The 27,650-nt window shown below is 36.7% G+C and overlaps 1 protein-coding gene across 5 annotated transcripts in view; it reads left to right on the forward strand.

Moving 5' to 3' along the window:
• Positions 1 to 27,201, forward strand: part of COL12A1 (collagen type XII alpha 1 chain) — a 102,413-nt gene extending 75,212 nt beyond the window's left edge. For 3 of the 5 annotated variants that reach the window (XM_065681412.1, XM_065681411.1, XM_065681416.1), the window contains 15 exons: positions 3,295 to 3,444; positions 4,656 to 4,733; positions 5,370 to 5,456; positions 6,318 to 6,371; positions 6,887 to 6,982; positions 9,268 to 9,321; positions 10,815 to 10,868; positions 12,140 to 12,193; positions 13,342 to 13,413; positions 19,381 to 19,416; positions 19,526 to 19,592; positions 21,173 to 21,361; positions 22,493 to 22,561; positions 23,583 to 23,753; positions 26,113 to 27,201. In XM_065681412.1, coding sequence (XP_065537484.1) covers positions 3,295 to 3,444; positions 4,656 to 4,733; positions 5,370 to 5,456; positions 6,318 to 6,371; positions 6,887 to 6,982; positions 9,268 to 9,321; positions 10,815 to 10,868; positions 12,140 to 12,193; positions 13,342 to 13,413; positions 19,381 to 19,416; positions 19,526 to 19,592; positions 21,173 to 21,361; positions 22,493 to 22,561; positions 23,583 to 23,753; positions 26,113 to 26,294 — 1,413 coding nt within the window. In that variant the 3' untranslated portion in view covers positions 26,295 to 27,201. Of the gene's footprint in view, positions 1 to 3,294; positions 3,445 to 4,655; positions 4,734 to 5,369; positions 5,457 to 6,317; positions 6,372 to 6,886; positions 6,983 to 9,267; positions 9,322 to 10,814; positions 10,869 to 12,139; positions 12,194 to 13,341; positions 13,414 to 19,380; positions 19,417 to 19,525; positions 19,593 to 21,172; positions 21,362 to 22,492; positions 22,562 to 23,582; positions 23,754 to 24,105 lie in introns of all 5 variants that reach the window. The other 2 variants (XM_065681415.1, XM_065681414.1) reach the window with 2 other exon arrangements.
• The last annotated feature ends 449 nt before the right edge of the window (positions 27,202 to 27,650 follow it).

Below are 27,650 nucleotides of genomic sequence, written 5' to 3' on the forward strand. Positions count from 1 at the left end.
AGCACTACTCATTTTTCAGAGCAAATGGGGAACAACCTGCAACCCCAGCAATACTACCAGTTATGCATAACTGTTTAATTACACTTGCTGTTAGAAAACAGCTGGGAAATAAAACACAGAATTTTGTGTTATTTTAGTAGTTAAATGCATATGAACAGAAAGCAATCCTAAAATGCCTAATGACGTACAGCAGTAACAGCCCTTTGCACATTACCTTAAAGCTGTGGAACTATGAATTTTTGCTTGTGAGACTATTTCCTAAGCAAAAATATGAGTTATTTAGTGCAGTGTGTCGTTCCCCTTTATTTTTTAATTTTTCTTCCCAGGAAGGAATCAAAAGTTCAGGTGTTGATAGCATCTGAAGTAACAGGAGTAGCCTTGATTTAAAGAGCTGTATTTGGGATTTTTCACCATGTAACTGAGCTGACTCTGGATTCTCTCTGAAATGATTACTGAGTGCTATATGAGTCAGCTTGTTAATGATACCACCATGAGATTCCACAACTCACAACTCACAGCTGGGAAAGCCCTATGTATCAGCCATGTTGATTAGCTCCTAAAATAAAGGATAGCAGTAGGTTCAGCTGGGTGAAAGAAGGAAAGTAAGATTTACACATTTCAAGAGGTACTTTTGCAATTTCTCCTACCATCCAGTTTCAAAGAAATGACAAATCTTTAGAATGTGTGAATATGTTTTCCAAAATATCACACATTTTTGTGGTTTTCATTTGATGACTTACTGGCTCATTCAGTGAAGCACAGTTAACTACATCTAACTGTGCAGGGAAATTTACTTTGGCATACTTGAACACTTTGTGTAGCATAGCTATGGTGAAAGCTGTTGAATCTGGCAAGTCCCATAGGAAAAATCCTGACTGCCTGAGACAGTTGTTAAATTTATAACTGAATGTTTTGGAGAGACAGACGACATATACATTCTTATTCTTACCATGCTAGACTTCCTTTTAGATTGCAGTTTTATAGTAGTTAGTTACAGGAAATTTGATAATGAGTGTATGTCTTTCTGCTGATGTACATATGGGATAATAGTTTGCTTAGCTTATTGATGTAGTTCATTTTGCAGTAGACCAGAACACCATAAAACTTTATCTTAGAAGGGGTTCAGCAAGAAAGATTAAAGTATGTTTTCTTAAAACCTCAGTGCCTTCTGGCACTGAAAATGGTCAGAATTGATACTTTATGTTGGTGTGTTCGGACTTGAAGAGAATGTTTCTGTTAAGATTTTGTTTTCAACAAAAATGTGGCAGAATTTAATACAGAAATGTTTTATCTAAAGTAAAAACTAGATGCCTATTTCTATTAGATTTGTACCTGGACCATGAGATTCAAGCTGGAATTCAGAGCTGCTGTTAAATCAGCAGTTAGCTGGCTGAGTCAATGACTTAGGGAAGCTCTGCTTATTTTTGGTTGCTGGGGTTGCTTCTCCTTTGGATGGGTATGTAATGCTTGACAGTCACTGCTGTTTGAACATTTTAAAATTGATGTTCTAATTCAGCACTGGATGTAGATTCATGTCTCTTAAGTTATGTCTGCAAAAGAAAATACCTTTGCTATGCAGATGTCATTTACTTTATTTAAATTCAGTCCAGTAGAAGGACTTGCATGTTAGATACCTTGCAGAATTAGTAAATTACGTATGTGATGAATTTAAACTGCATGATGCATTAGTTAATCCGTAAAATTTAATCATATAATCAAATGACTGAGTATATGATATATAAATGATAATGAATTTAAAGTTCTAGCATGGTACTTATTTTGTGGAAAGTTTGATAGGTAATACCAAACTATACTTTGGACACAGTTATATTTTCATTACTTTTTTAATTTGGTCTAGAAACACTGTTGGGAATGGTAATTAAAAACCCACTCGTATACACAGCACTGAGAATTAAACTGTGATGCCAACTAAATTTCAGATGACAAAAGTGAGGACAGTTTCAAAAGTCTTAATTCAATTACCTAAAGCACATAATGTTTAAAGAGTGTTAGATAAACTATGCTGATACCTTGGAGACAATTCTGCATGGGAAAATATTTAATATGGAAAAAAGAACAAATTCTCAGGAGATTGTTGAGGCACTTGTTGACTCAGCACATTTAAGGGAATCTCTATTTCAACTTCATGCCAAGGTTTTTAAGCAGTCATCAAATAGCAATATGTTTCTGAAGGGTTATGTGGTATGATAACGGAAGCTTTAAAACATGAATACATACTTCAAGGATTCTTTACTGCTTATCTTACTGTGTTGATATTTTAACAATTACATGGATATTATAATATTGTACATAAAGTATATGCAGTATATAAGGTATATAAAGCCACTAAAATCTTTCTGTAGCCTTAAGATATTATTCCATAGACTGCATATTAGATTTTTTAAAATGTCCAATCCTTGTTTCTTTCTTGGAGACTCCTGAATGCGTTTTGTTTTCATAGAAATGTAGGAAATTCACTTGCATAACATTTGCCATCTGTACTATAAATTTTTTGGAATCGTAAACTTCAGTTTTGTTTGTTCTTCTGTTTAAGGTTTACTGTGTTTTCCCCAAGCACTTAATTCTCTTGGTAAACATACTCTCACTTTACTACAGTCATTCTTTTCTCCCTTCTAAGTTTCCTTTTTTTCCAATAATTAATCTCTTCCTCTTCTTCCCTGTTTCTCCTTATTTTGGCATATGTTTTTGTAGCCAATTTTCTCATGGAAATTTCTCTCTTGCTTCTTCCATGAGTTTGTCTTTTTCTCAGCAGGCTTCTCTGTTCACTTTCTGTATCTCAATGCAGCTAATGCCTCTGATTGAGTCATCTGTGGAAAATGAACGCTGGATCCTTGGATCTAAATCTACCCTCTGAACTACAGACAGTCTATTAGCCCACTGGCAGTCACAGACTCATAAACTTCTTGTGTGGCCTTAGCCATCAGAAAAGGATAAGAAGAGCTTCTATTCATTTCCTCTCAAAAATTCTTTTTCTTTTTTCACTTTAATGCCATCTTAAAGCAATGAAATAGATCACTGTAGTTCAACTATTAAATTAAATAGTACTTCTTAGCTGTACTTCTATATGCATCTTATTGACCTTCAAAAGATTTTAAAGAGGTTACTAATGTCATAGCCTTTCCTTATGTCCAATTTTTTCCACCATTTGAAAGTATAGCAGGATTGCTAGGAAGAAAATTTAGGACTATTACCTAAACAGTGAAATTATGTTAAAGTATTAAAGCAAATATGCCTATGTGCCTTTTCTAAATATTACATTAAACTTCTTTTCAGGTCCATATTGTCGTAACGTCATCAAATGTTAAGATTTATATTGACTGCAGTGAAATACTGGAAAAACCAATTAAGGAGGCTGGGAACATCACAAATGATGGCTATGAAATACTTGGGAAACTTCTAAAAGGCGACCGTAGATCAGCAACAGTGAGCAATAAATATTAATCCATTCATTAATTCAAGTCCTTGAAATTTTCTGAGGAAAATTATTAAAGATTTAGGATTGCTGAGAAACTGGTATTGTACTTATAGCTTTTAAGTGTCTGTATTTCAAGACCCAATCTACTCAGCTGAGGAGTTTGGGTTTGATACCTTCTCATTCTAGCAGAATTGCAAGAATAAAAATCTAATAGCTGAAAGTTGCAGTCAGGTAAATTCAAACAAGAGCAGAAAGGTTTTCTTCTGGTAGAGAGAGCATTTAGTCATTGGAACCATTTACTGTGGATTCTCTATCACTGGAAATCTTTAAATGTATATTGTTTTGTTTTCCTAAAAGACATTCTTCAATGAACAGGTTTTATTTCTGTCAAGAACTGTGGTGTGTCTTACTCTGAGTGATCAGAGTAATCCACACTGGCTTTATGATCTATAAGCCTATAATGAAAAAGTGGCTTCTGCTATGAAAGGCGCATCAATTATCTTGATGGATGAACTATACTATCAATGCTATCACCTGGGCTTCATATTAGAAGATTTAAATCTGCAATCTGACCCATATGTGCAAACCCGAACCCCAGAAGAAGACTCCTGGTGCTCACCATCAAATGTTTGGTTGCATGTATCAAACTACAGGATTGTAGCTCTTGAGGTGAAAAAAGAAAGGCAAACATTTTTACTGTACAATCTACCTAGGTCCCAAATTCAGACTTTTTGCAGAACTTTTCTTTGATAATCTCAATGGAAAGTTCCATAAATGAATCTGAATTAATACATGACCTAAGGACTTTAGTTCTTAGAGCTGGTCCAAAAGTTTTTCAGCCAGATTTCATTTTGAAGTGCACAGGAACTCAGATGATGCAGAAGTTCATTGGTAATATTCGTTCAGTATTGCAAAATATTTCTTCAGTCACATATTTAGCACAGAACAAGAGCAATCATCAGTGCTTGAAGTTCTTGTAACCTTTTGTAAACTTGGTTAATTTTTTTTAATTTATTTTATTTTATAAATTTTTATGTATTTATGAAATGTTTTAATTTTAAACCTTTTTTTTTGACAGTGTCAAAAAAAGAAGTGAATGTCTGAATAATGTAAACTACATAAAAATAAACTAGTTTTGGAGTAATTTTTAATGATAATGCCACTAGATTTCATAAGTAACATCTTTAATATCTCTCAAGAGTCCTCCTTTCTTTTACAGTTAGAAATCCAGAATTTTGACATTGTATGTAGTCCAGTTTGGACTAGCAGAGACAGATGTTGTGATCTTCCTTCTATGGTGAGTATAAAAGAACCAGCAGCTATTCAGAAAATCATTAGTAATAGCAAATTTAACAATATTAATATTACCCTGGTATTATATCTCATACTATAGACAACATATCTAAACCACAGTTGTTGGAGCAGCCAGTGAACAACACCGGATTTCAAAATTTTGTGTCTGAGGGAGATGTTATAATGTGCTAGAACTGAGTTGCTTAGGAACGGTGGAAAAAATGTCAGTTATATTTTGTATTCCAGTGGTATGTAAGGTCCTAGGTATTATGAATGGAATAGTTGTATTTTTTTTTTTTTTTTAATTTAATCTGTTCTTAAGGTAACATTCAAAGGTAACTAGTTTATTCTTTGTCATTGCAAGCTGATTGTCTAATGGATATAAATATTAGACCTACAGAAACTGCATATGAATTTGATTTTACCTGTGTCTATGTTGTTAGTATCATGTATAGCTCACAAGGAAAATTGTTTAAAAATATGGAAGGTCCTGTAAAAACTTTTGGAAACCACTGTTTAGCTGTGTATTTTACTTGCAAACACAACCATAGAAAATCTTGCTGTTACTGTTTTAGAAAAGTATGCTGCCATCTAGTACTTCTCTTTAAAATGACAGTAACAGTTGTGATTATATTTTCAGAGAGATGAAGCAAAATGCCCAGCTCTTCCAAATGCTTGTACCTGTACTCAAGACAGTGTGGGACCTCCAGGACCCCCTGGACCAGCTGTAAGTAACTATTTGCAATGGACACATTTTCTCATTTTTAGATTTATGGAAGTTGTTTTGTGAAACAAAGGTCAGTCAGAGAGATCAATGCATCCATAATATCATGGTAATCTGTTCCCCTGTCATCTTAGTTTAAACCACAGTTGGGCATCTTCTACCACCTCTACTTATTTGTATAATAATCCTTTTCCCATATTTCCAATGTAATCACTGTGAATAACTACTCATTGTTTGATAGGTTGAAAGAATCTGGCTCAATCTCAGCTGTCTTTCACTTCATGTACAAGATATTTTTAATGGACTGTGCAAATATTTTTCCTAAATATAGAATCAGGATTTCACTCCAAGGAAAGATTCTTTACTCAGTCAGGGAAATAAATTAGTTACCCTGTGGGTTTTTTTTTTTTTTTGTGTGTGTGGAGAGATAGCAATCTGTGGGTTGGATATCCTCCTACCAGTATGAATATAAAGGAATTATACTCAGCCCATTAGTACTTCTACTTTGAAGCTGTCAAAAATGCTGCATGGGGAGTCTGAAGTCCAGTTAAGTTGTCTGCCAGTCTACTAGAGAGGTGTCCAGAGATTTTGATGAATATAAATTGGAGAAGTTTATATCTGCAGATGCAAAAATGACAATAATTTTTCATGGGCTAAATTGGCAAGGTTGAAGCTGGTGTGGTTTAACTGAGTTTCTGATGCATTTTCTGTCCTAGTACTCTTTTTAGTAGTGTGATCTATGCACTTCAGAACTTTGGGCTTTCATGTAAATATTTGATAAAAAAGATTCAAAATGCACACTGGTATGATGTACCCCTGCTTTCCGTGAACGGAATAATTTTTCTTTCCAAATATTCAATTTAGGGTGGCCCAGGTGCTAAAGGTCCCAGAGGTGAAAGGGGTTTGACTGGATCATCTGTAAGTATCTTTCTGGAATGCATCTATAATGTTGCTACATGCTTACCTGCATGAAACTTTGTATGTTTAATTCTATGCTGGGCTAAGAATGGAAATTCAAAATTTATTTGGAAATATGTCTATATGTTTTTTATGTGCAGCCTGCCTGTTGAGACTATATATACACAGTTTATGCATGTATGCAGCCCTGAAAGCACTGACTGCACATCGGCAAACTACAGTACATGCATCAGGGTGTTAATAAACACCCTGCAGGATTGTTGTCCTTTCTTTTGTACAGAGGGGACAGCTATACTTCTAATTAAATGCTGCCAGAAGGTGTGTTTTGGCCTGAGACTGCCAACATGAATCAGGAGGATATGCAGCTTGAATAAGTGTTTCCACAGTTGTTCTGAAGTTTTAAATGTATCTCCAGGCTTCTGATTTACCTTAAGTGTCTAACCCAAAGGATTTTGCAGTTACAGATCTAAGCAGGGGTTGTCATTTACAATCTTGCTTTAATTTTCTGCTTCAAGGGGCCGCCTGGTCCTCGTGGTGAGACGGGTCCTCCTGGCCCTCAAGGTCCCCCAGGTCCACAGGGCCCCAATGGGCTATCTATCCCAGGTGAACCGGTGAGTGGCCATTCTAAGTGTGGCTGGAAATGTGTGGAGTTAGAGCTGTCTATGGGGAATGGCAGTCTTGGAAGAGAGTGGCAGCTTTGCTCTAACATTTATTTTTCCCTGCAATGTAGTAGTATTATGAAGCCGGTCTCTTTCAGTACGGTTGCATTTTCTATCCTGATTGCTACATGTGCTTATGGTATGCCTGTGAAGGGACAGAGTCTAAGCGTTCTAATGTACATTGTGCTACTCCATTTTCAGTCTCACAACTTTTCTGTAGAGTTGCTAGTCCTTCAAATTCTAGGATTCAAAATTATAAAACTGTGGTGCAGGAAAATTAAGCACACAGTATTACTCTGAAGATTTTCTCAGAGGTTTACATGTCTAACTTGTATTTTCGATGCTCAAATCAGTAGCTGAAAGTTCAGAGAGGCAATGGGTGCCTAGATCTAGACATACAAAACAGGCCTTTGTTCCTAGGGGGCTTTCTTGGCAACAGCATGCATATTTTAGTGAGAGGCTACTTCCGATTTCATGTATGTGCCTTCAAAGCCAGAGCAACTTTATTAACACTGATGAAGTTTCCCCAGATTCTGTTTTTAATAGCAGATAGCATAGGTAACCCTTTGTCTACATTCTGAATGTATTGACTGCTTTTGCCATATTTTAATAAGTAATCATCCCAAAAGCAGGAATATAATTCTGATGTTTCCTGTTTAGCTTGGAATTTAATATAATTAGGAACTTTTTTGATGAAGTTTTTGATTAAAATATAAAGTTTATGGAAAAAAAAAGTAGTGTCCGACTGCATGCTGTCTCATTTTGCATTTGAAACTGGTACATACTTTACCTTCTCAGTATGTAAAGTAATTTGGGAAATGGAAAACAAAATGTGCTTTAAGATAGAGATTAGGTACACCTTCTGTTTTGTAAGGACTAAGTAGACAGATTTTGTTAACCAGTGTAGATGCTTTTTATTTTTTTGTTATATACTGTGAAGAGAAATTTCAAGATGACCTAAAGGTGCCAAACAGCAAAAAAGGCCAATCACATTCCTTTTACATGTGGAACACAACTGTCCTGGATTCAGCTGTAGCAGTCATTTTTCTCCTTCTTAGTAGATGGAGTAATGTGTTTTTGACTTTAGCCTGATAATAACACAGAACACATGCCAGAACACAATAGTAGATACATGTATTTGTCATATTCAGTTAGAAACCTCTGAAGAATGAAAATAGAAACATTGGTGGAACTTCTCATTAGTTTACAATAAGTAAGAGCGCCACTTTTGACTCATGTAATTTCATTTTTCATATCAATTGTAATTGCAGTCTGTGTTTACAAATTATTTGATTATTGGTGTGTCATCAACAATTATTAATGCTGGATCATCATGCAAGCCACTGTGAAAAATAAAGATTGTATTGTCAGATTTAGCTCATGTGATTTCAGACCATACATTTATACTACAGGGCTTTAGGGTATGTGGAACACAAGCTAGTTGAGAAAGGTAAAGGGGGCCTATAGGGATGCTGGGGAGGGACTCTTCGTCAGGGACTGTAGTGACAGGACAAGGGGTAACGGGTTAAAACTTAAACAGGGGAAGTTTAAATTGGATATAAGGAGGAAATTCTTTCCTGTTAGGGTGGTGAGACACTGGAATCGGTTGCCCAGGGAGGTTGTGAGTGCTCCATCCCTGTCGGTGTTCAAGGCCAGGTTGGATGAAGCCTTGTGTGGGATGGTTTAGTGTGAGGTGTCCCTGCCCATGGCAGGGGGGTTGGAACTAGATCATCTTGAGGTCCTTTCCAACCCTAACTATTCTATGATTCTATTCTATGATTCTATGATTCTATTATATGCTCTTTCATCTTCCGTCCTGGAAGTGTGTAATGCCTTTTAGACCATGAGACAGAGAAAAATAGCAATACTTTAAAAATACCAAGCCTTTAACTTTGGTGAGTGTAGACAGCTCTGTTCATCAATTGAGAAAGGTAAAGGAGTTTGAGAGAAAACATGTAACCCTTCCCTGCTTTCCAGCCTGTGAAGACATTGATATCAGTTTCTCTTACTGAGAAGACATGTCACTTCCTTAGCAAATGAATTTACAAATATTTGTGGGAAGATCAGTATTTCTTCTTTTAGGAGGTATATGTATCTTGACTTATTCCATAACACAGAGTTGGCTTATGGATTCCTTAATTTAAGTATCTTGCATAAATATTTTGTGTCCATTACACAAATTAATTATTCTGCTGATCTACTGTAGAATCTCTAACAATAATTTATGAAAATTATAGGGTCGTCAAGGAATGAAAGGTGACGCTGGCCAGCCTGGACTACCAGGGCGATCAGTAAGTAAACGCTTAGACAAGATAATGTCGTTTCACAGTATTCCTGATGCAGGTTGGCTGCTGGACAGCTGTCTTTGACATCACTACAAATCGTGGACTCTTCTCATACCTTCCTAAGCAATAGTTTTGGAAACACAATTATCTTACACTTAGGAATGTGAAATGTAGGAAATAGTAAACCATTCAAAACAGCAAGAGTGAAAGAACAGCTGTACTGAATCAAGCAAAATATCCACCTGGGCAGTAGTGAATGTACAGGGACAAGCCTTTGGATTAGGAAAAGTACACTGATAACTCCCCAGGAAGGTCCCTTAACTTCTGATCACCTGCATTTGAATGTCTTCCTAATATAAAAGTTGCAGAACCTTTCCTGAACCTTTCTTCAGCACTGTTGTCTAATTGCTTTCCACTTTAGGAAGTCAAATTGTCTTGGGATATTAATCATATGCTTTCTGAAAGAAGAAAGCAATATTAAATTTCACTTACTTACAGGTTTCTATATTGTAAACTAGGATTATGTTTTAAGGAGAAAAAATTAGGATTTTTTTTTATAATCAGTCAGATGTGGATAATCTAAGGTCATTGATCTGAACATGTGGTGATATAACTAATATTCCTTGGTTACTTTATTATCCTTAATTTTACTGGGGATAGAAATATTACATGGGAGATACTTAAATGGTCTTGTGGATTTAGTTTTATATATCAGATAAGGTCAGTCATGGACCAAGGGCCTTGTATTCTTTACCTGTTTTATTAGTCCTTATAACCCTGAATAGTAGCATCCTGTAGAAAGCAGTGCTACATTTTAGTGTATGGTGAAATTAGACAGAAAATGGGGAAGAACATGACAACATGATACAAGACTTCAATATCCGGTTCCTACAATAATGGTACTGATCCTACACAGTGCTGAATGAAATTATCCCTAGGTGTTCTCTAATGTAGCCTACCTATTTAATTTTAGGGGTTATTCTTTACCCAGAAGCTAAAAGGAAGAGAAACAGAGAATTTCTGATATGCACAGTCAAGCAGCAGAATGTTAAAAAATAAGACGATGGGAGGGGGGGAGAGGGAAGAATATTAAAGGAAGAGTCTAATTTTTGTTTCTTTGGATACATTCTGATTGGTGACTGCAGCTATGCTTTAGCACCAAGTGTTAAAGGATTAGATGACATCTGTAAGTCATGTTTGTAAAGGCAGTAAAGCAGATGTACCTGTTTTATGTGACCAGTACTGAAAATTGTTTTTGAAGTTGAATTATGGGCTAATAAAGAAATGGAAGTAAAAAGTAGAGTGAGGGTGAAGACTCTTGTATCATGTATATGAAATAAATGGTTTCTCCTAAAGGTTTGTTTTATTTTTGTAAATGCAAAAAAGCATTTAACTAAAGACAGTTAATATTTAAATGTGTGCATATATAATGGAATGATTAGCATAGCAGTGATATTTGTTCTGTCAGGGGTGCAGTTTATCATTGTTTTCCCCTCTAGGGAACCCCAGGTTTACCTGGTCCACCTGGACCAATGGGACCTCCAGGAGAAAGGGTAAGATTACCTCATTTTAACTCTAAAAGACCAAGTAATGGTTTTGGTAGTTTTTGTTTTGGCTTTTTTTTTCTTTGTTTTGGTCCATTGCCCTCCTCCACCCCTCTTACTTTGTCATATCTGTTTTCAGATGCTTTTTCAAAAGGAGTCCTTTTATCAGTATCTAGTTTGAGAGGTAAAAGTGGAAGGACTGGAAAAATCTAGGAGTGAAAACCTTCCCAGATAGCCATAGGCTAGCCAGATATGTACTATAAGAATTGCAATGCTTACTCTCCTGACTGGGTTCTTAGATGCCTGCTCCCACAAAGCACTATGTCCACTGAGCAGAGCTCTGCTGAGGTACTTAGCCTTGCTCTCTTCCACATACTGTTGCTGCTGCACAGGATCCCTTTGAAATTCTGCTTTTCTCAATGTGTGGCAGATATATCTGTGAAGAATCTGTCTGTGGCATTCTTACTGTGAAGGTGAAGTTTGCTTCTTAACTTTTGGCTATCTGGAGCTAAGAACTTTCTTTTGAATGGGGAATTCTGAAATGCCTTCATAATGAAGGACATGCACACAGGTATTTAACTGTGTAGGTGTTGCAATCCCTTTCTTCTAATTTCGGGTCAGCTATGCAAATCTCTTTTGTCTTCACAGTGGCATATCACCTTTTAGATGACTGATGCAATGACTTGCCTTTACAGTCAAAATTAGTAGCCGAGATGCTATACATTTATGGTTATCTTCTCATCACAGTTGGTAGCTGGGAATGAAAACAGACCACCATGTAGTGGTTGCTTGCCAAAAAGCATACCATTGGATTCGTGAGTCATTAGTGGACCATGGACCACCAATGCTAATATGTGTATGCTATGTTAGGTTACTGAAATGGCATCTGTTCTTGCAGGGGAAGTATCTGAGAGGGAGGTTGTTCTTCATTTAAGTAGAAACCTCAGATTTTCCAGCTAATCTGTGAGTGAGAGAACAACAAAATGAGAGCTCTTCTCTGAATAGAGCAATGATTCCTTTTCTTAAAAATGTTGAGAGAGACTTATTCTATATTCAGTTAGTCAACAGCTTCTGAACATCTTGTGAGTTGGCTGAAGCTGTCTTCCGTAGCCTTCTACAGGATTAGTTGTGATTGTTATTTTCATAAATTACATTATGGATAGGTTTGAAAATACATGCTAGTAGTAACCAGGAGTGTTGCAGTTACATAATCTTAAAGGCCATTTTAATTGGGCTGCAGTCTTAAATAAATCACTAACCATGGTTTTGTTTTTGAACAGGGTTTCACAGGAAAAGATGGTCCTACAGGTCCCAGAGGCCCACCAGGACCAGCGGTAAATATAATTTTGTCTTTGATATACTATGGAATAAGAGAACTGATCAGAGAGAGACACATTAACATTCAGTTTCTGTGAAATATGAAATGGATCCTTTTTTCAATATCCTAAATAGATCTGGGAAACCCTTAGTAAAAGGTGAGCAAACAGCTGCATAAAGCATGTATTCACAAACATTCGTGAGAGTGGTTTTGAAACTGATTTCTTCCAGTGTACATAAAGGAAGGACCAGTTAACCTGGTACTTTAGCCATGATCTTTAAATGCATAGCTAGATTTGCTAAAACTAATCAGCTTATTACTTGTATGCACGTAAGAAAAACAAAACTAAACCCTGTTCATGCAAGTTTTTCTTGACAAGAATATTTGAGGATTAGTTTTTGCTTAAAAAGCTACTTCATTGTGTTTTGTGGGACCATGTTAGAAAACGTGCTGGTTGTTATAAGAAAAACTCATGCTGGATGAGACAGCCGGAGATAGGCAAGTTGCTGCAGCTCCATGTTGTCAGGTCCAACCAGTAGCAAGGTGGAAGATGTGTTCCTTGTAAGCAAATGCACAGAGCACACATTTACACCAGGTATTAAATATAACTGGTGTGTATATAAATTATAGACAGGAGTCTCTCGGACAGGATATTATATGTGTTCCCCCCGCTCTCCCGCAACAGTCTTTCATGTGCTCCTTTGTGGGTGTACAGATAAGCTTTTATCACATAACCTAACTCTAATCTTTCATTTGTTCATATTTATCTAGTATCACTAGAATGAATTTTATACACTTCTTGTTGTGGACTTTTACATGGATCACAGATCTGCTAGATGAAGCTAGAAGGCCAGACTATCTTGTACTCCGTCAGGAATCAGTCAGTAAGAGTGATCCCAAAACCATGTAGAAACTCTGAATCTTTATATTCAGAAACGCTTGTTAATCCATGGTGTTATGTAAAAGGACACATTTCCATGAAGAAACAAAAATATTTTTTATGAAGGAAAGTTTTCAAGCCTGATGTGTACCTAGCAGAAAAAACCCAAGACTGATAGGACCCATTTTTAGTATTGCTTTGCACTCAATACAGTAACACATTTCTTATTACCACTTAGGCAGTTGTGGATTTACACAATTCATTTTACATGTTGTCCACTGTAGGGTGCCCCAGGAGTTCCAGGAGTTGCTGGCCCAAGTGGAAAACCAGGAAAACCAGGAGATCGTGGGACACCAGTAAGATAATGATACACTTACAGTATCAAATTTAAAATTACATTTTTTTTATGAATATGAGACTTCTTTTTGCTTTAAATACTTGTCTTGCACTTATGACAGTGGTTAATACAGTGGAGCTGACCTAAGACCGCAAGCCTGTCTTTTTCAAACAATTTTATTTTTACAGTATGCCATTTTGCTGAGTTTAATACTTGGGGCTGGAAATTGTGGTCTCTGGTTTCCACTAAAAAGATCGTAGACTATTATGTGCCAAGACATATATTCCTACACTGCATGAGGACGAAGAACTAGGTCAGCAAAATGACTGGAAAGCCTTTATATTTGTGTGTGTGTATGTGTAGTAAAAGAGGGGTACACTGCTGAAGGCGGACAATCTTTGATAATATTATATAATAATTTCTGGTTTGCAAAGTTTTTGTGCCTTTTACAAGGTAATTGCAAAATTATTTGGGGGTGATTTCTGTGAGATCAATTCAAACTTTTAAAGTACATCCTGAATAGGGAGAAAGAACAAAGGTGTTGCCTCCCACCAGCAGTTTCAGGAGAAATTTTAACTGATTCATTTATAGGATCTCTGAAAAATTATGTTTGACTCAGAAGCGGAGACAGCAATTGAAATGAGAAGTCATTCATTACTTCTACTTAATGTCTGGCAATCAGTCAGAATTTTCCATCCTGTTTCAGTGTCATTGTGTATACAACAGCTGGATAATTTGGAAGAACATGTAGTAGGCTGTGCAGCTTGATGGTTACAAAGTGAAAGTTCCCAGGAGCACCTGGAAGCTGGGTCATTTTCTCATATATACACTGAATTCAGTCTGCATTTGCCAGCCTATAAATCCCATTTCTCTTTGCAATAGAGGACACAGAGTCTTAAGAAAGCACTGAAGCTTTCCTGGCTTTAGAAATACATTGCTAATGTGATATTCCTGCCAGGTCTGATGCTTGATAGACAGCCGGTGCACAAGGTGCTGCAATTTGTTCACAAGTGAGCTTCCAACTACCAGGTATATCCAAGTTTTCCCCCACTTGGGACAGTGGATAGCTGACCTGGTTCAGCAGTGAAGATCTTCTGTAGGTAAATAATGTGCATAGAACGAAATTTGGCTACAAGCCCAGTTTCAGTGCTTTTGCAAAGCAAAAGCAGTCAACTCCTGCTCAAGCACCATGTAAGTTGTAAGTTCTCCCACGCTCTAATCTTAAGAGTTCCTTTCAGTTAGAAATACATTCTCCCCACCCCACCCACACTACCCACCCCCCTGGTGTTGCACTTTCTTGTAATGGGACACTGTGCATCATGCTTACCATTTCTTATGTTTCTAGAACAGATCCCAGCAGGAATTCTGGCTTGCACCTTGCACAGATGTTTTATCAGATTTCTGGTGGACAGAATTTCAACGCTTTCCTTTGTGTCCAGCATTAGAATTGCCAAAAGTGCTGCCTGATAGCCAAATGCAACTTGCAGTGTCATGGGTCAGGCCTGCCCAAATCTGTAACTTCCTGACCCGGAGAAAGATAATAAGGTTTTGCTTGCCTCTGATAAATACAAGGAGTAAATAATTTTTGACCGGATCCTATCATTTTTTCTTCTACCTGAACAGTCTGTATTGCTGGTATATTGCCGCACATTTTAGGTAAAGGACCCCTGCAAAGCAAGGAATGTTACACCCCAGGCAAAAGATGAACAGTTATGCAAATTATGACAAGCCTTGGTGTTGTGAAAACATTCCCACTGACTGCAGTCAACTGGAGCTCTGTCCTGATGTGTTGAATACCACTAATGTGTTAAGCTGAGGCAAACCACACAACAAATGTGGCTGCAAACATTTCTCTACCTCAGTGCGTACTTAGACTAGAACAAGTTGATACTTGAATTGCTAGATGAATTTTCATGGAAATAGGAAATTCGACTTTTTAATCTGCTTATAAGTACTTCCAAGAGAAACTTGGGTCATTGTTTTCAGTGTAGTAACAAAATGACTGGGAAAAGAACCATAAGAATACAAATGAGCCAGTAATCTGTTGAGAATTGAGCACTGGCTATTCTAGAGGAGGCTGAAATATCTGTTCTCTCTCTGTCTGTCTGTTCAGAGAGTGAGAATTTGGTAGTATTCTGTACACATTTCATAGGGTAACTACCAGCAAGGGTAAGAAAAAGTCATTGAGCTAGAAGAGGATATTGGCTCAAGAAGAAATGGGTATGTTTTCTGTGAATGAATGTAATAGGAAATACAAACCTATCAGAGATGAAAATTTCCAGTACTTCTGTTTTATGGGTGTGAGAGTGAAAATGGCAATGGATTAGTAGACAGGCTAAGTCATCTTAAGGTACAGCTGTCTTGTTTCTAAAACAGGCTCTGTGATAACGGGGTCTGACTGTTGACTGAGAAAATCCCCAGGACATGGTGCAAGGCAATTATGTTTTCTATATAGGGTGCATACTGATGTCTCCAGGACCAAATTCAACATGAAAACCTTTAGAGTAATCCTGAGCACATAAGGGAGATGTTCGTTGGTATTTAAATCAGGTTTTGAGCATTTTACATTCTCTGCTACCATCTGTTTACTGACTTTGCATCCATCCATCCAGACATCGTAGATAAAGTTTCAAAAAGACGCTGCTTAGGGAGCAGCGAACTGGTGGTTCTTGTGGGGAGCAAACATTCTTTTAGGGAAAACAATTGAGTGCATTATCCTGTGAAGTAAAAATAGCAAAACATCCTTTGTTTTGTCCTCCTTCAGCCATAGAACTTTGCTGCAGCCCCAGCCCACAGCTCAGAAAAATCCCACATGCAGCATAAACTAGCTTTTCCTCACACTGACCTCAAGTGACTCTCTCATTGCAGGATATCAACAAAAGAGAATGTCAGAAGCAGCTGCTGCTTCTCAAAGTGCTGGCAAGCAGTTGGCTAAGTTGCACTTTTTTGTCTATTAAAAGGAAATAAACTGAAACTTAAGAAGAATTATAACCAAGTGGGAGGAAGATGCAAATAGTAATTCAGTAGTTGCAGTTATAATTTTTTTTTGTAAATCATATTTCTAAAACACCCAGGTGGTAGAAAATTAACTTTGTTGTTAAAATAGTCAGCCTCTGATCTTCAGATTTTAAAATTAGATTGGAATAACCTATAGATTTCCAGTCATAAAGCTAAATACATCTTTGCAAGGTCATAAATTGAAGAATGAGGCTCATTTGTTTTCAATTAATTGTAAAATTGACTGTATATCATATATTTTACTATTATTCCAATTTTCATAGTATAATTAAAGAAAGGCCTTAGCATTTTTGTAGTCTGGGGACTTTTGCTGGCAATACTGTTGAGCAATGTTGTGCTTTAGTTACCAGAGCACCTTCCTGTCTTACTAACATCACTTGTAGCTGAAGACAGTCTGAAGAACTTGGCTAGTCAGCAAAAACATTTTTAGAAACACGATATAGGATTTGAAGATTTTAAGTTTGCTTATTTTTTCTCTTTTCTCTGTAGTTCTGCTGTGTGGATGTGCTAGCAAGTGAATTCATTGGAACATGGCATTTTAAGTAATTGTTAGAATATTGTCAGGATAGTAGACCAGAAATCTGATTTCTAATGCTGGCACTTACCTAGTGTAAACAAGAAGACATACTGTATGATTTGCTTCCTGTCAAAACAACATGACGTACTATGAAAGCCTTAGAGAAAATGAAAATACAATGAGCAGGTATTATGTACTCAGAAAGGAAAGAATATTTGTAGTTTTGATGGATATATTTTGTACATATTAATAATTGTTTGGTGGCATAATTTATTCCAGTGGCACACTTATGGCATCATCATTCTAAACCTTTCATTTGAGTCTGTACAATTAATTTTCTATGAAAGATCTGTTACGTGTGATGCAAATGTACTGTATGCCAACTACTTAACTCAGTGATAGATGAGCTGCCTCATATTTTTTGTAGCATGTCATGGGGTATGTAACAGTGCTGGGAAGAAGCTCAGAGAACATACTAGGTTCACACCCTAACATACTCCATAGGAATTATTTTGCTCCAGACCTCGATAGAAGTCTACAAAACAGTGCCACTGCATTCAAATTATATCTTTTGTGACCTCAGTGGAATGATTTGTTGTCTTGTGTTGTTGAAATATATTGTGGGTACTGTAGGAATGTTATGAAAAACAGCTGCAGCCCACACTTTGCTTTGTTAATGGTGATAAACAGAAATCTTCCTTAAAGAAATACCACCATGTAAAAAAGCAGTAATACTTATGATGTATGTGTTAGTATGTGGAAAGCAATGCAGAACAGCAAATGACCATACTGGTCTTTCACCTCTGAAATATGCCTTAGAGTTCAAATAGTAATTTAGGCTACATGTGAAAATCCATTTGAACTCATGCTAGTCCATTTTTTTTAAATAGCAAAGATGCTGTGCTCTTTAGACACATTTCTGGCAGGTGAATTTACAACAGATTTTTAGGACTCAGCTGTGTCCTCACTCTGCATTCGCTGGTCATCTGTAAAACTCACACTTGCCACTTCAGGACCCATAGGTATGGCCAAAGTTTTGTTTGTACTGTCCTGGAATCTAGCACACATGACATTTGTCTCAGCGAGCGTTCAAGAGCATTGGAAGTGCTATTTGTGATGGTTTCCTAAGCAAGTTTTGCAATAAATATAGGGTTTTGGTCTTGTTTGTTTGGGGGTTTTTTGTTTGTTTTTTTTTTGTTTGTTTGTTTTCTGATTTGGTTTTATTTTGTGGGATGTTTTCTTATTTTTTTTTTTTATATTTTGATGTCAGAATTAAAAAATAGCTTTAAAATACTGCAGATTTTCAAATTTTTTCAAAGGGTCACATGATTGTGATTCTAATCTTCTGCTTATTTTAAATGGACATCGGCAACTTCTACTGTGGCCAAAATCATGTCAAATAGACCAAAGTAAGTTATAAACATCCTTCTGAGATCATTGCTATTTTGAAAAACTTTAAAAATCCATCATAACAAGCATTGTAATTACATTTTCTTTGGAAAGTACGGTTTCCTCTTTCTCGGTGTTTTATTTTGATAGCGGTGTAAGGCAAACATAAGGCTAAAATCTCAAAATGTTGTATGAGAGATGCACACACAGAATTTTGTATACAAAGTAGATAGTGCGTGCTATCACCAGCATTTAAAATCATCTTTACAGTCCACCTGATGTTTTTCCAGCCATAAACACGTAAATATATAAAAATTAGAATCAGCCCTTCTGCTTCACTTAGGTAGTATTCTTGAAAACCAAAAACCCCACAACCACTAAAGCGTTCAAAGGCAAATGGAAATTGCTGTTAGACAAAAGTTAGCTCTGGTTGTCTAGTTGTCAATAATTATAAAGCAGCTTAAGCTAAGACTTCCATGATACTTTCATAAGACTAGAAATGGTTGAAAATTCACAGGAAAGTTGTTGTTATAAATAGTATAAGTACTTAATGGCGTCTCCATCTTATGTGCCATCTCTTAACACAGGGTCTGTTTCTTGTGGGTTCAAGGAGACAGCTGCCCTTCCTAGACATATGTTACTCTTCCTAACTTACCTTCTTTAATGATAAGTTGGCTTAAGACTTAAAATTAAACAGTCATATATAACTCATACAAGACCATTCACCATTTACAGAAATGTAATGCTAAAAATTCAACTTTTAAATTGGCAGTGTGGTTCCAGTATCAGAACACGTCAGTTCCTTTGGCCCCATTTGAATATTTCATTCAGATCTTTTTCTTCTGCATCTGTCAGTGTATTTGTTCATACACAAAAGATCATTGCTTGTCCAGTCTTTTCTGGCACCTGCTTTGGCATCTTTGAAATTTAAAGTTCAAGGAGGATCAGGTCTGTTTTCCTGAAGAAGCCAAAATGTGTTCTAGAGTTGCATGTCTCAAACTTATAGGTGGGGTGGAATCGTATAATCCTTCAGTTGCTTTATTTTTACTGTATTTATTTTAGGGTGCACCTGGAATGAAGGGAGAAAAAGGTGACAGAGTAAGTCTTCTTTAAAGTCAGACTTTGTCAGATTTTTTAATTAAAAACTCCATCTTTAGAAGCATAGATGCTTACTAATAAAACATTTGCTTTGGTTTTGATTATTTAGGGTGACATTGCTTCTCAGAACATGATGCGAGCAGTTGCAAGACAAGTTTGTGAACAACTGATAAACGGTAAACAGTGTTGCTTGCTTTGTTTCTCGATCTAGTAATTTACTACTTTGTGAAAACAGAAACCAATGTTTTAAATTTAAGGTGAGGAGTACTGGCCACAGAGCATAACAAGAGCCTGAGTGATCTGATAGCTGTCCAATGCCAATGATTTGGTGGAAAAAAATGTAGCACTAAATCTTTGCTTGATCTAGATGGCTAGTGTGATCCTGAACTAATCTGTGACCTTTGGAAATACACATGAAAGTCTAATGTTCTGTACGAGGCATATGACCTTCCTTTTGTCAGTCTGGTCCAAAATTACTTCATCTTTGTATAAAATCAGCATGCATTTTCTCATTAAACATGTCTTATCTTCAGAAGGAACAAATCGGGGAGAAAAAGGATACTCACTGCTAACAGGAAAAGACAGATGAGTGTTGGGTAAATACAGTGCACAGTATCGGATGTGCTAAGCAAGTAAAAATGATATTTATTTGGAGAAGCACTCCAGATGGATTTTCAGTCCTCTACTGCCACACAGTGCAGCTCTTCAGCCCAGTGAAGTATTCTCTACAGTCTTTCTCTGTCCCTGAGGCAGTGCTTTTGCTATTAGTACATCTTCCAAAAAGGACAGAGACAAATGTGGCCATAAATTGTTCTTAATATTATTTCTATAATAAGGGTAAGTTCTGACTCAGGCAAACAGATATACCTTTTTGATCATTAAGAGTGCTTGTGCACAGGGAGGAGGACAGTATGTTCTTTTTATATGTCTGTTACGGCTGCTATTTAAAACATGTCTGTTAGCTAGCATAGAGGGAGAAAAATACATTCATGAATGTTTTAGACTTAGGAATAAGAACATATCTGAGATCTTTTAGCATCTCTTTTTTGAACATCTCAGCCTTATTTTTTTAATATTCAGCTCATCTTTTCAGGGATATACTAATGTGTAATGGCACATTACACTAATGGGGTAGATAAGGCCACCCATTAAGGCTTCTTTCTGCATTATTTCACAGTGCTGTTGCTTTTATTCAGACACCTGTCTTTGGAAATTAAATTTGTCTATATGCAGAAGGTATATAGGTACAAACCTGTACATCCTACATGCTTAAGAAAGCGACCTTATAGACTGTATGCTGCTGTCTCTTACCTGAATAATTTGTACTGTATTTGTGGTAGCTTCAGAGATCTGAAAGTATATAGAAATGTGATACTTAACTTTTAGAAGTGTAACAAGTCCTTTCTGTTCTTCAGAGTAAAAATAACCTTTAATTCGAACTCTAAGAGCAAGAGTATTGTAAACAAATTCTTATTTTGTGACTTTAATTGCTTTAAAAGTATTTTTTATTAATGTTACTGGCTTCCAGAAGTCCCTATCCTCTCTTCCCTCCATCCTCCATTTGTGTTGTAACTTCTTATCAGACATTCACGTTATGTCTACCTAATTCATCTCTACTAGTTCACCACTAATGTATTGAATGGGGACAAGGACAAAGTTTAATGAAGAGAGATAAATTGTTACTTCTTCCCACTATGATAAAAAACTTTCACTCATTTCACAGAGCTTATTGAACCATTTTGTTTTCCTTTTGAAGGTCAAATGAGCAGGTTCAATCAAATGCTGAATCAAATCCCAAATGATTATTATTCAAACCGTAACCAGCCAGGGCCACCAGGACCACCTGGTCCCCCAGGAGCTGCTGGGACTAGAGGAGAGCCTGGACCTGGAGGAAGACCAGGATTCCCAGGACCTCCTGGGGTCCAAGGACCACCCGGTGAAAGAGGTGGGTAGATTCCAAGGCAGTTGTATATTTCACAGTGGACATAGCGCAGAGGCTGCCAGAGAAGCAGTCTCATCCATTTACCATGTCAGATGTGGAAGCCCACACTTAGCAGTAGCCTGTTAGGTCAGTTGGATTGCATGAGGGACACTGATGTTCTGGAGGACAAGGTTAATTACATCAGTGTTTTGCTCTGTCTCTCCCTTGCTCATGTTTCATAAAACACAAGGTGGTATAGCATTTTGGCTGCTTCAACAGAATATCCCAGGAAAATGAATGTTCTCAGAACTCTTCTGGCACTAACCAGCTACATCTTGAAAGGCTGTTTGGAGTAACACAACTCTGCAGAACAGAACTTTGATTAAAGAGAGAAAATGAGTCATTACAAAGAAGAAAAAGTAGGAGTTGAAAGAATTAGGTCTACATCCTTGGCTCTCTACAACACTCTGAAGGAGGGAAACAACTCTGAACTGAGTTTTGGCATATGGGTAAACCTATTTTACGGCTACCTTGGATGACTGCAATGACATGCGGTGTCTGGACTGTACTATATTGTGGCTTTTGCTTATTCCAGCTACTCTACTCTAGCATGAACTCAGTGCTGTGTTATCTAGCATGTATTTTAATATAGTCTTTAAAAAAACACACTAGAAAAAAAAATCAAGGAAGAATGAATTTCTGAATTCTGTTTTCTTAAACTTGTTTCATCATAACTGTTTCTAAGAATGTATAAAGCATCCTTTGTAACAAAATTATGCAAGCTCGAAAATACCTTCCTATTTGTAGCTTAAAATAATAATGTTCTGTGTTTCTTTAAGTATCTCAAAGACTTTTCTAGGTCTGAGAAACTTTGTTCACACTAAATTACCTCTGCATCCTACTTTATTTTTAGGTTAATACATTTAAATCCAAATTATTTTCCCAAATGCACATTTGGACATCTGTACAAAATAAGGTTTGTCCAGCCTTGTTGCATTAAGTAATGGGAACTAAATATTAATATCAATGAGAGAGCAAGAAGAAGTAGCTGTTGATGTGGTTTCCTTCCTTTGGGGTTTGGTTTGTTGTTTTTGGTTTTTTTTTTTAATTGCTTTTTTTAATTGTCTGTCTTTGGGGTGTTTTTTTGTTCTGTAGGAATTCCTGGAGAGAAAGGTGAAAGAGGGACTGGATCTCAAGGACCACGAGGTTTGCCGGGGCCACCTGGTAAATATTCTTGTTTTGTCAGATTACAGAAAAGTAGGAGAAAAAGACAAAATTTCTTCATAGGGAACCAGACTACATATGGTGAACATACATGCTTTTGACATGTATTAGAGTTTACTGGGAAAAAAAAAAAGAAAGATTTTTGGATGTGGCTAATAAGTGTTTATCATGTAATTTATTTATCTGGCATGCTTCCTTGTGTGAAAATGCATTTCCTGAAAGTACATTGTCCAAATATTTCATGGATATTTTCATAAATGTTATCAGACGATACTTTTGAAGTATCTAGTTCAATTTTTGCGTAGGTTAATATGTGATTACAGAGCTACAAATCGCCCCTGACTACAAAATACTCCCACATGCAGAGTTACAAGATGGCAGAGTCAGATGATTTGAACACTGGTTTTGGTCTTTGTATCATGCGATATTGTTCACTGATGCCTTGGCAGAAATCAGCTGCATCATTTGTTTCTGCTTGCAGTTTACTAGGCTAAAATGGTTTTTTGTTACAGGACCCATAAGACGCTTGCAGCAAATTGTAGCCCCAGTTACTTGGAGCTTTACTTTTTCTGCTAACCATAATAAGATTGGTTCCAAAAAAAACATTACCTCATCTATCCTGGGGCCACAGGGCAGCAGGATTAATGTACTCCTATATTTTAATTGAAATCCAGTGTGCTCGTCTGATCTAGTAGTTTCCCTTGAGATCTCCGTATCTTACACAGAGCGGAAATAAACCAGAGCATTCATTGATGTTTCTCATTTGGCTCAAACCTTACTGAAGCAGTTTCTGTGAATATCCTTAAATAAGCCACACACAGGGAAGCAACTAATGATGAGTCATATTTCTAGTTTTCTTTCGTTTTTCTTTCTGTTGACCCCCATGTAGCAGCAAAGTGCAAGTGTTTTCTCACCAAAGACATAACCTAGTCTGTGTAGTCTAGACAGCAGCAGTGTTAGCTATTTTGTCAAGCTAGCTCTTAAAGAGAACAGCCTCCCAGCCTTTCAATTCTAAAATTAGGTCCACAAGGAGAATCTAGAACTGGTCCACCGGGCTCCACAGGATCACGAGGACCACCAGGGCCACCAGGTCGTCCTGGAAATGCGGGTATTCGAGGTCCCCCAGGACCACCAGGATATTGTGATTCATCCCAATGTGCTAGCATCCCTTACAATGGCCAAGGATTCCCAGGTAGGTTATGAACAACTTCACTTGCCTTAAATAGCCTTCACAGATGTGGCTGTTCATATTGAGCTGCTTTACATGCGACAGTCCTGCTAGCGTGGCCAGGAGGAAATGGTTGCAATGAGCAGGCCTGCCTCATTGTAGTGTGCAGGTATATAAACGGTCATTTGGACTTTGATTTAATTGATTTTATGTGTGTTTTGTTTTAAATAGGAAGTGGTAACTAGATATTCTAGTATTTATTTTTTTTTAAACATAGATGGTTAGTAGTTGATAATGTTACTCATAGGATTTAAGTGACCATTTTCTTCTTCTTCTTTTTTCCCCTTCATCCCCCCCCCCTTCCAATCGTCTTCAGAACAAGGTTGAATTCTCCATGTTCTCTTGAAAAATAAAAAGAATGCTGTGGTTGGCAATTTCCATGTGTCTCTTTTTGAGCAATGTCAGGATTATTTATACAAAATTAATACCTGAAATAAAATTTTTCCACAAATAAAATGCATTCATTTATACAGCGTAGACAACCGAAACCCACAACTGTCCTACAATTTCTACCAAGTTAAGCACCATGGAATCTCTGATTAGCCCTGAGTAATATCAGCCTTCCCTTTTGTGATGTAGCTCAAAACAGTAGGCTGCTTCTAGAATCTAAATAAAGGGTCACAGTGGCTGTCAATTTCTGACTGGAAAGATGCTACTATATTTTAACATGGGGATCCTGCAGGACCACAGTATTGTTAACAAATTAATATGTATGCATTGCAACATCTCAAAATTAGTGTATGTGATACTACTATTGGATATGTTTTGCTGTAGCATATTGTGCATGTACCCATGAAAAGAAAAAAAATTAAAATATATATATATATATGTACACACTTGCAGACTCAGTGCTCCTGGTTAAAGAGCCAGGGGGTTGCGCAGATCTCACACAAAATTCTTATTTAAATGAAAAAGAAAGAAAATCCTACCTGTGATTCATCAGTGTTTTCTAGTAAACGGCTATGTATACATATATAAATATATGCCTATGACTTAACTGTTATCTATTTAGTTGGATGAAAGTATGTTTTTGCACATCAGATGGACTTTTTAAAAGACTAACATCATCTTTGACCTGTTTCAGGTTTCGGCTAACACATTTTCTAAGTCGCCAGTGCTGCTTACAGTTTGAATACATGAAAATCCTGTTTCTGAGATGTTTGCGCACGTGCTTATTAGAAAATGAGTCCGTATGGATATTTCACCACGGATATGGTTTTTGAACCATGTTGGCCTCATAGAATGGGGAGATTCTTTTTACTAACACAACTTGTGAATGAGATAAAGGACAGTGATGTCAATTCATTAAGCCTGTTGCATTTCAATAGTAAAATAGACAGTCTTTCTTTTTTTTAAAAAAGACCCAGACCATCAAAAGCCTCAGTGGTGAAGGAGGCTTATAAAACTACTAACCAGCAAAGGTAATGCCATTAAAAGAGATAGACTTAACCTGGGAAATGAGAAATGACTTATGTAAATAGTAAACTAATTGTGGCTTGTAAATGATTTGTATGGGACTGTATCCACTAAAATCTGTTAACAACTCTACATGATGCTTTTGCATAAAAGCCTGCTGCTGCTTGCTATATGCTGGAATAACATCTTTGACAACTTACGAATTCTACCTGTCTGTTGCTTGTTACCAACATGTCAGAATCGGGGCATGTGCCTTTTTTTCATATGTAATCTTGTTGGATTCTGTAACTGCAGTTATAAATACCAAAGTTTTATAATTATTTTTCTTCTGTTTTGCTGTAGTTTTTGGTGTTCCTGAAGCACCAGCTGTAACTCGGTTTGTTACGAGGAACAGCACGAGAAAATGACATGTACTGTATATTGCCGCTGGTGATAGTTATGTCTACACTTACTTTCCCATCCTCAGAGAAAATTAGTATATGCCAAGCCACCTGTTCATTTTACCTGCTTCATGTCTTCTACTAATTACACAGTTTAAAATAAAGTCCAGTGCTTGTATTTACTGAAATAGCTGTAAAATAATATTTTAATTTGATTTGCTTTGTGTTTTTCTTTTTTTTTTTTTTTCATAGTTCTACAATAATTGGTCCCTTGCATAATTTAAGACTCTTTCTGCAAAGTTTTGTGTATTATAAATACAAAACCTTTTAAAATTTTATCCTTTTACTGCCAAAAGCTATTACTGAACAACAGTGAAAAATACCCCAGTGAACTGTTAATTTATATATTTATTATATGGAAAAAAGATTGGACTAACATTATGTAGGCAAACTAACCTTCATTGTATTTGTGGATTCAAAGACATGCGATAACTATTATGTTCAATCGGACAACTATTTTCAACCAGAATCATACGTGCCTGAAAGTGGACCCTATCAACCTGAAGGTGAACCCTTTGTAGTACCTATGGAGTCAGACAGGAGAGAGGACGAGTATGAGGACTATGGAGTTGAAATGCATTCACCAGAATACCCTGAACACATGCGCTGGAAAAGATCACTGTCAAGAAAAGCACAAACAAACCCATAAAAGATCTGTGTCTTGTTTTGGTTTTTTTGGTTGGTGGTTTTTGGTTTTGCTATTCTTGCATTTGCAGATACACACAGGGAGAGTGCATAATTTCTTTTGCAATATAGCTTTCTGGTCTTTCATATCAGACGCACCCCTGTTTTGTATCTTGCTTATGTGGGGATAGCAACGTGTGTACCTAGAGACTTCATATCGCTCTGGAAATGCTTGTAAAATACTTCTGCTTATAGTGGCTGCCTACAGGTTAATATGTGCATTCAGTTATCTCATTGCTGCCTTTTCATTAAAATAATGTAAAAACAAATAAAAAAAAAAAAGAAAACAGAAAAACCAAAACAAAAATAACCACAGAGCTGCTGCAAATTTTCTAAGGACTGTCTGCTTTAGCTTTACATTCTTTCTCTTTTTCAAATGTGTGTTTGCAGTTCAGTCAGGTCACAGGTCCGCATTATCTAGTTAAAAGGAAAGACACAAAAAATTCTCTCTCCTTCCAATATCATTGTCATTTTCTTCTATGCTTAGTTATACTTTTCAGGGCATGTACTGCTCTTATACATCTCCTTTAAACACCACAAACATTAAGTAGCTGAAATCATTGTATCAACTGGATACAGTTTAATAATGCCTGAAATCTCCTTGTTGTAGACACAGTAACATTTATGCCAAATTGCAGTCAATCCTGCAGAGATGGAATTGCATGTTTATGTTGTATATTTAGTATGGGTTTGTTTTTTTTTTCAGAATACAATGTTTCTTAGTTATCAAAAGCAGTTGGAAATTGTTTGCAAGACTATGGATATAGAATTGCTGCTTTTATATTTTAACTGCAAATTGTGAATTTCACTGCCTTATATTATTTATTTCTGAAATGAAAGAGGCATTTTTCAATAAAACTACTGAAAATTTATATGTCTGTTCTTTTTTTGAAAGGCGTGTGAGACTGATGTGTGTGTGTTCTGTCAGTATTAATCACTTGGAAATGTCAGGTGGCAAATCCACTAGAATAGGAATAGTCTTCAAATAGGTACTTGAGCTTGGTGTCTAGAGGTGGGTGGATAAAAGAGGGAAAGGCTTCCTCTGCGTGAGTTATGAATAAGACAGCAACTCAGTCTGCAAGTCATTTGGTGAAGGAAATGAAAGAGGGGCTCCGAGCTGCAGTTGCTTTCTTTTTTTTTCGTTTCTGATGGATGGATGGCTGTTGCAGAAAAATAGACTTTCCACCTGAGGAACTATTGACCTGCAGTGGGTACCTAAAGCTGCACAAGCTTTTAATTCCTTGTCTGCTGTGAGCATTGTAGCCATGGCAGCAGTGAGTCCAGTATAAACACAAAGCTTGCTTGAAGAAGTGGGTGTCTG

This window comes from Lathamus discolor, chromosome 5 (genome assembly GCF_037157495.1).
Source record: "Lathamus discolor isolate bLatDis1 chromosome 5, bLatDis1.hap1, whole genome shotgun sequence".
NCBI classification, from domain to species: Eukaryota; Metazoa; Chordata; class Aves; order Psittaciformes; family Psittacidae; genus Lathamus; species Lathamus discolor.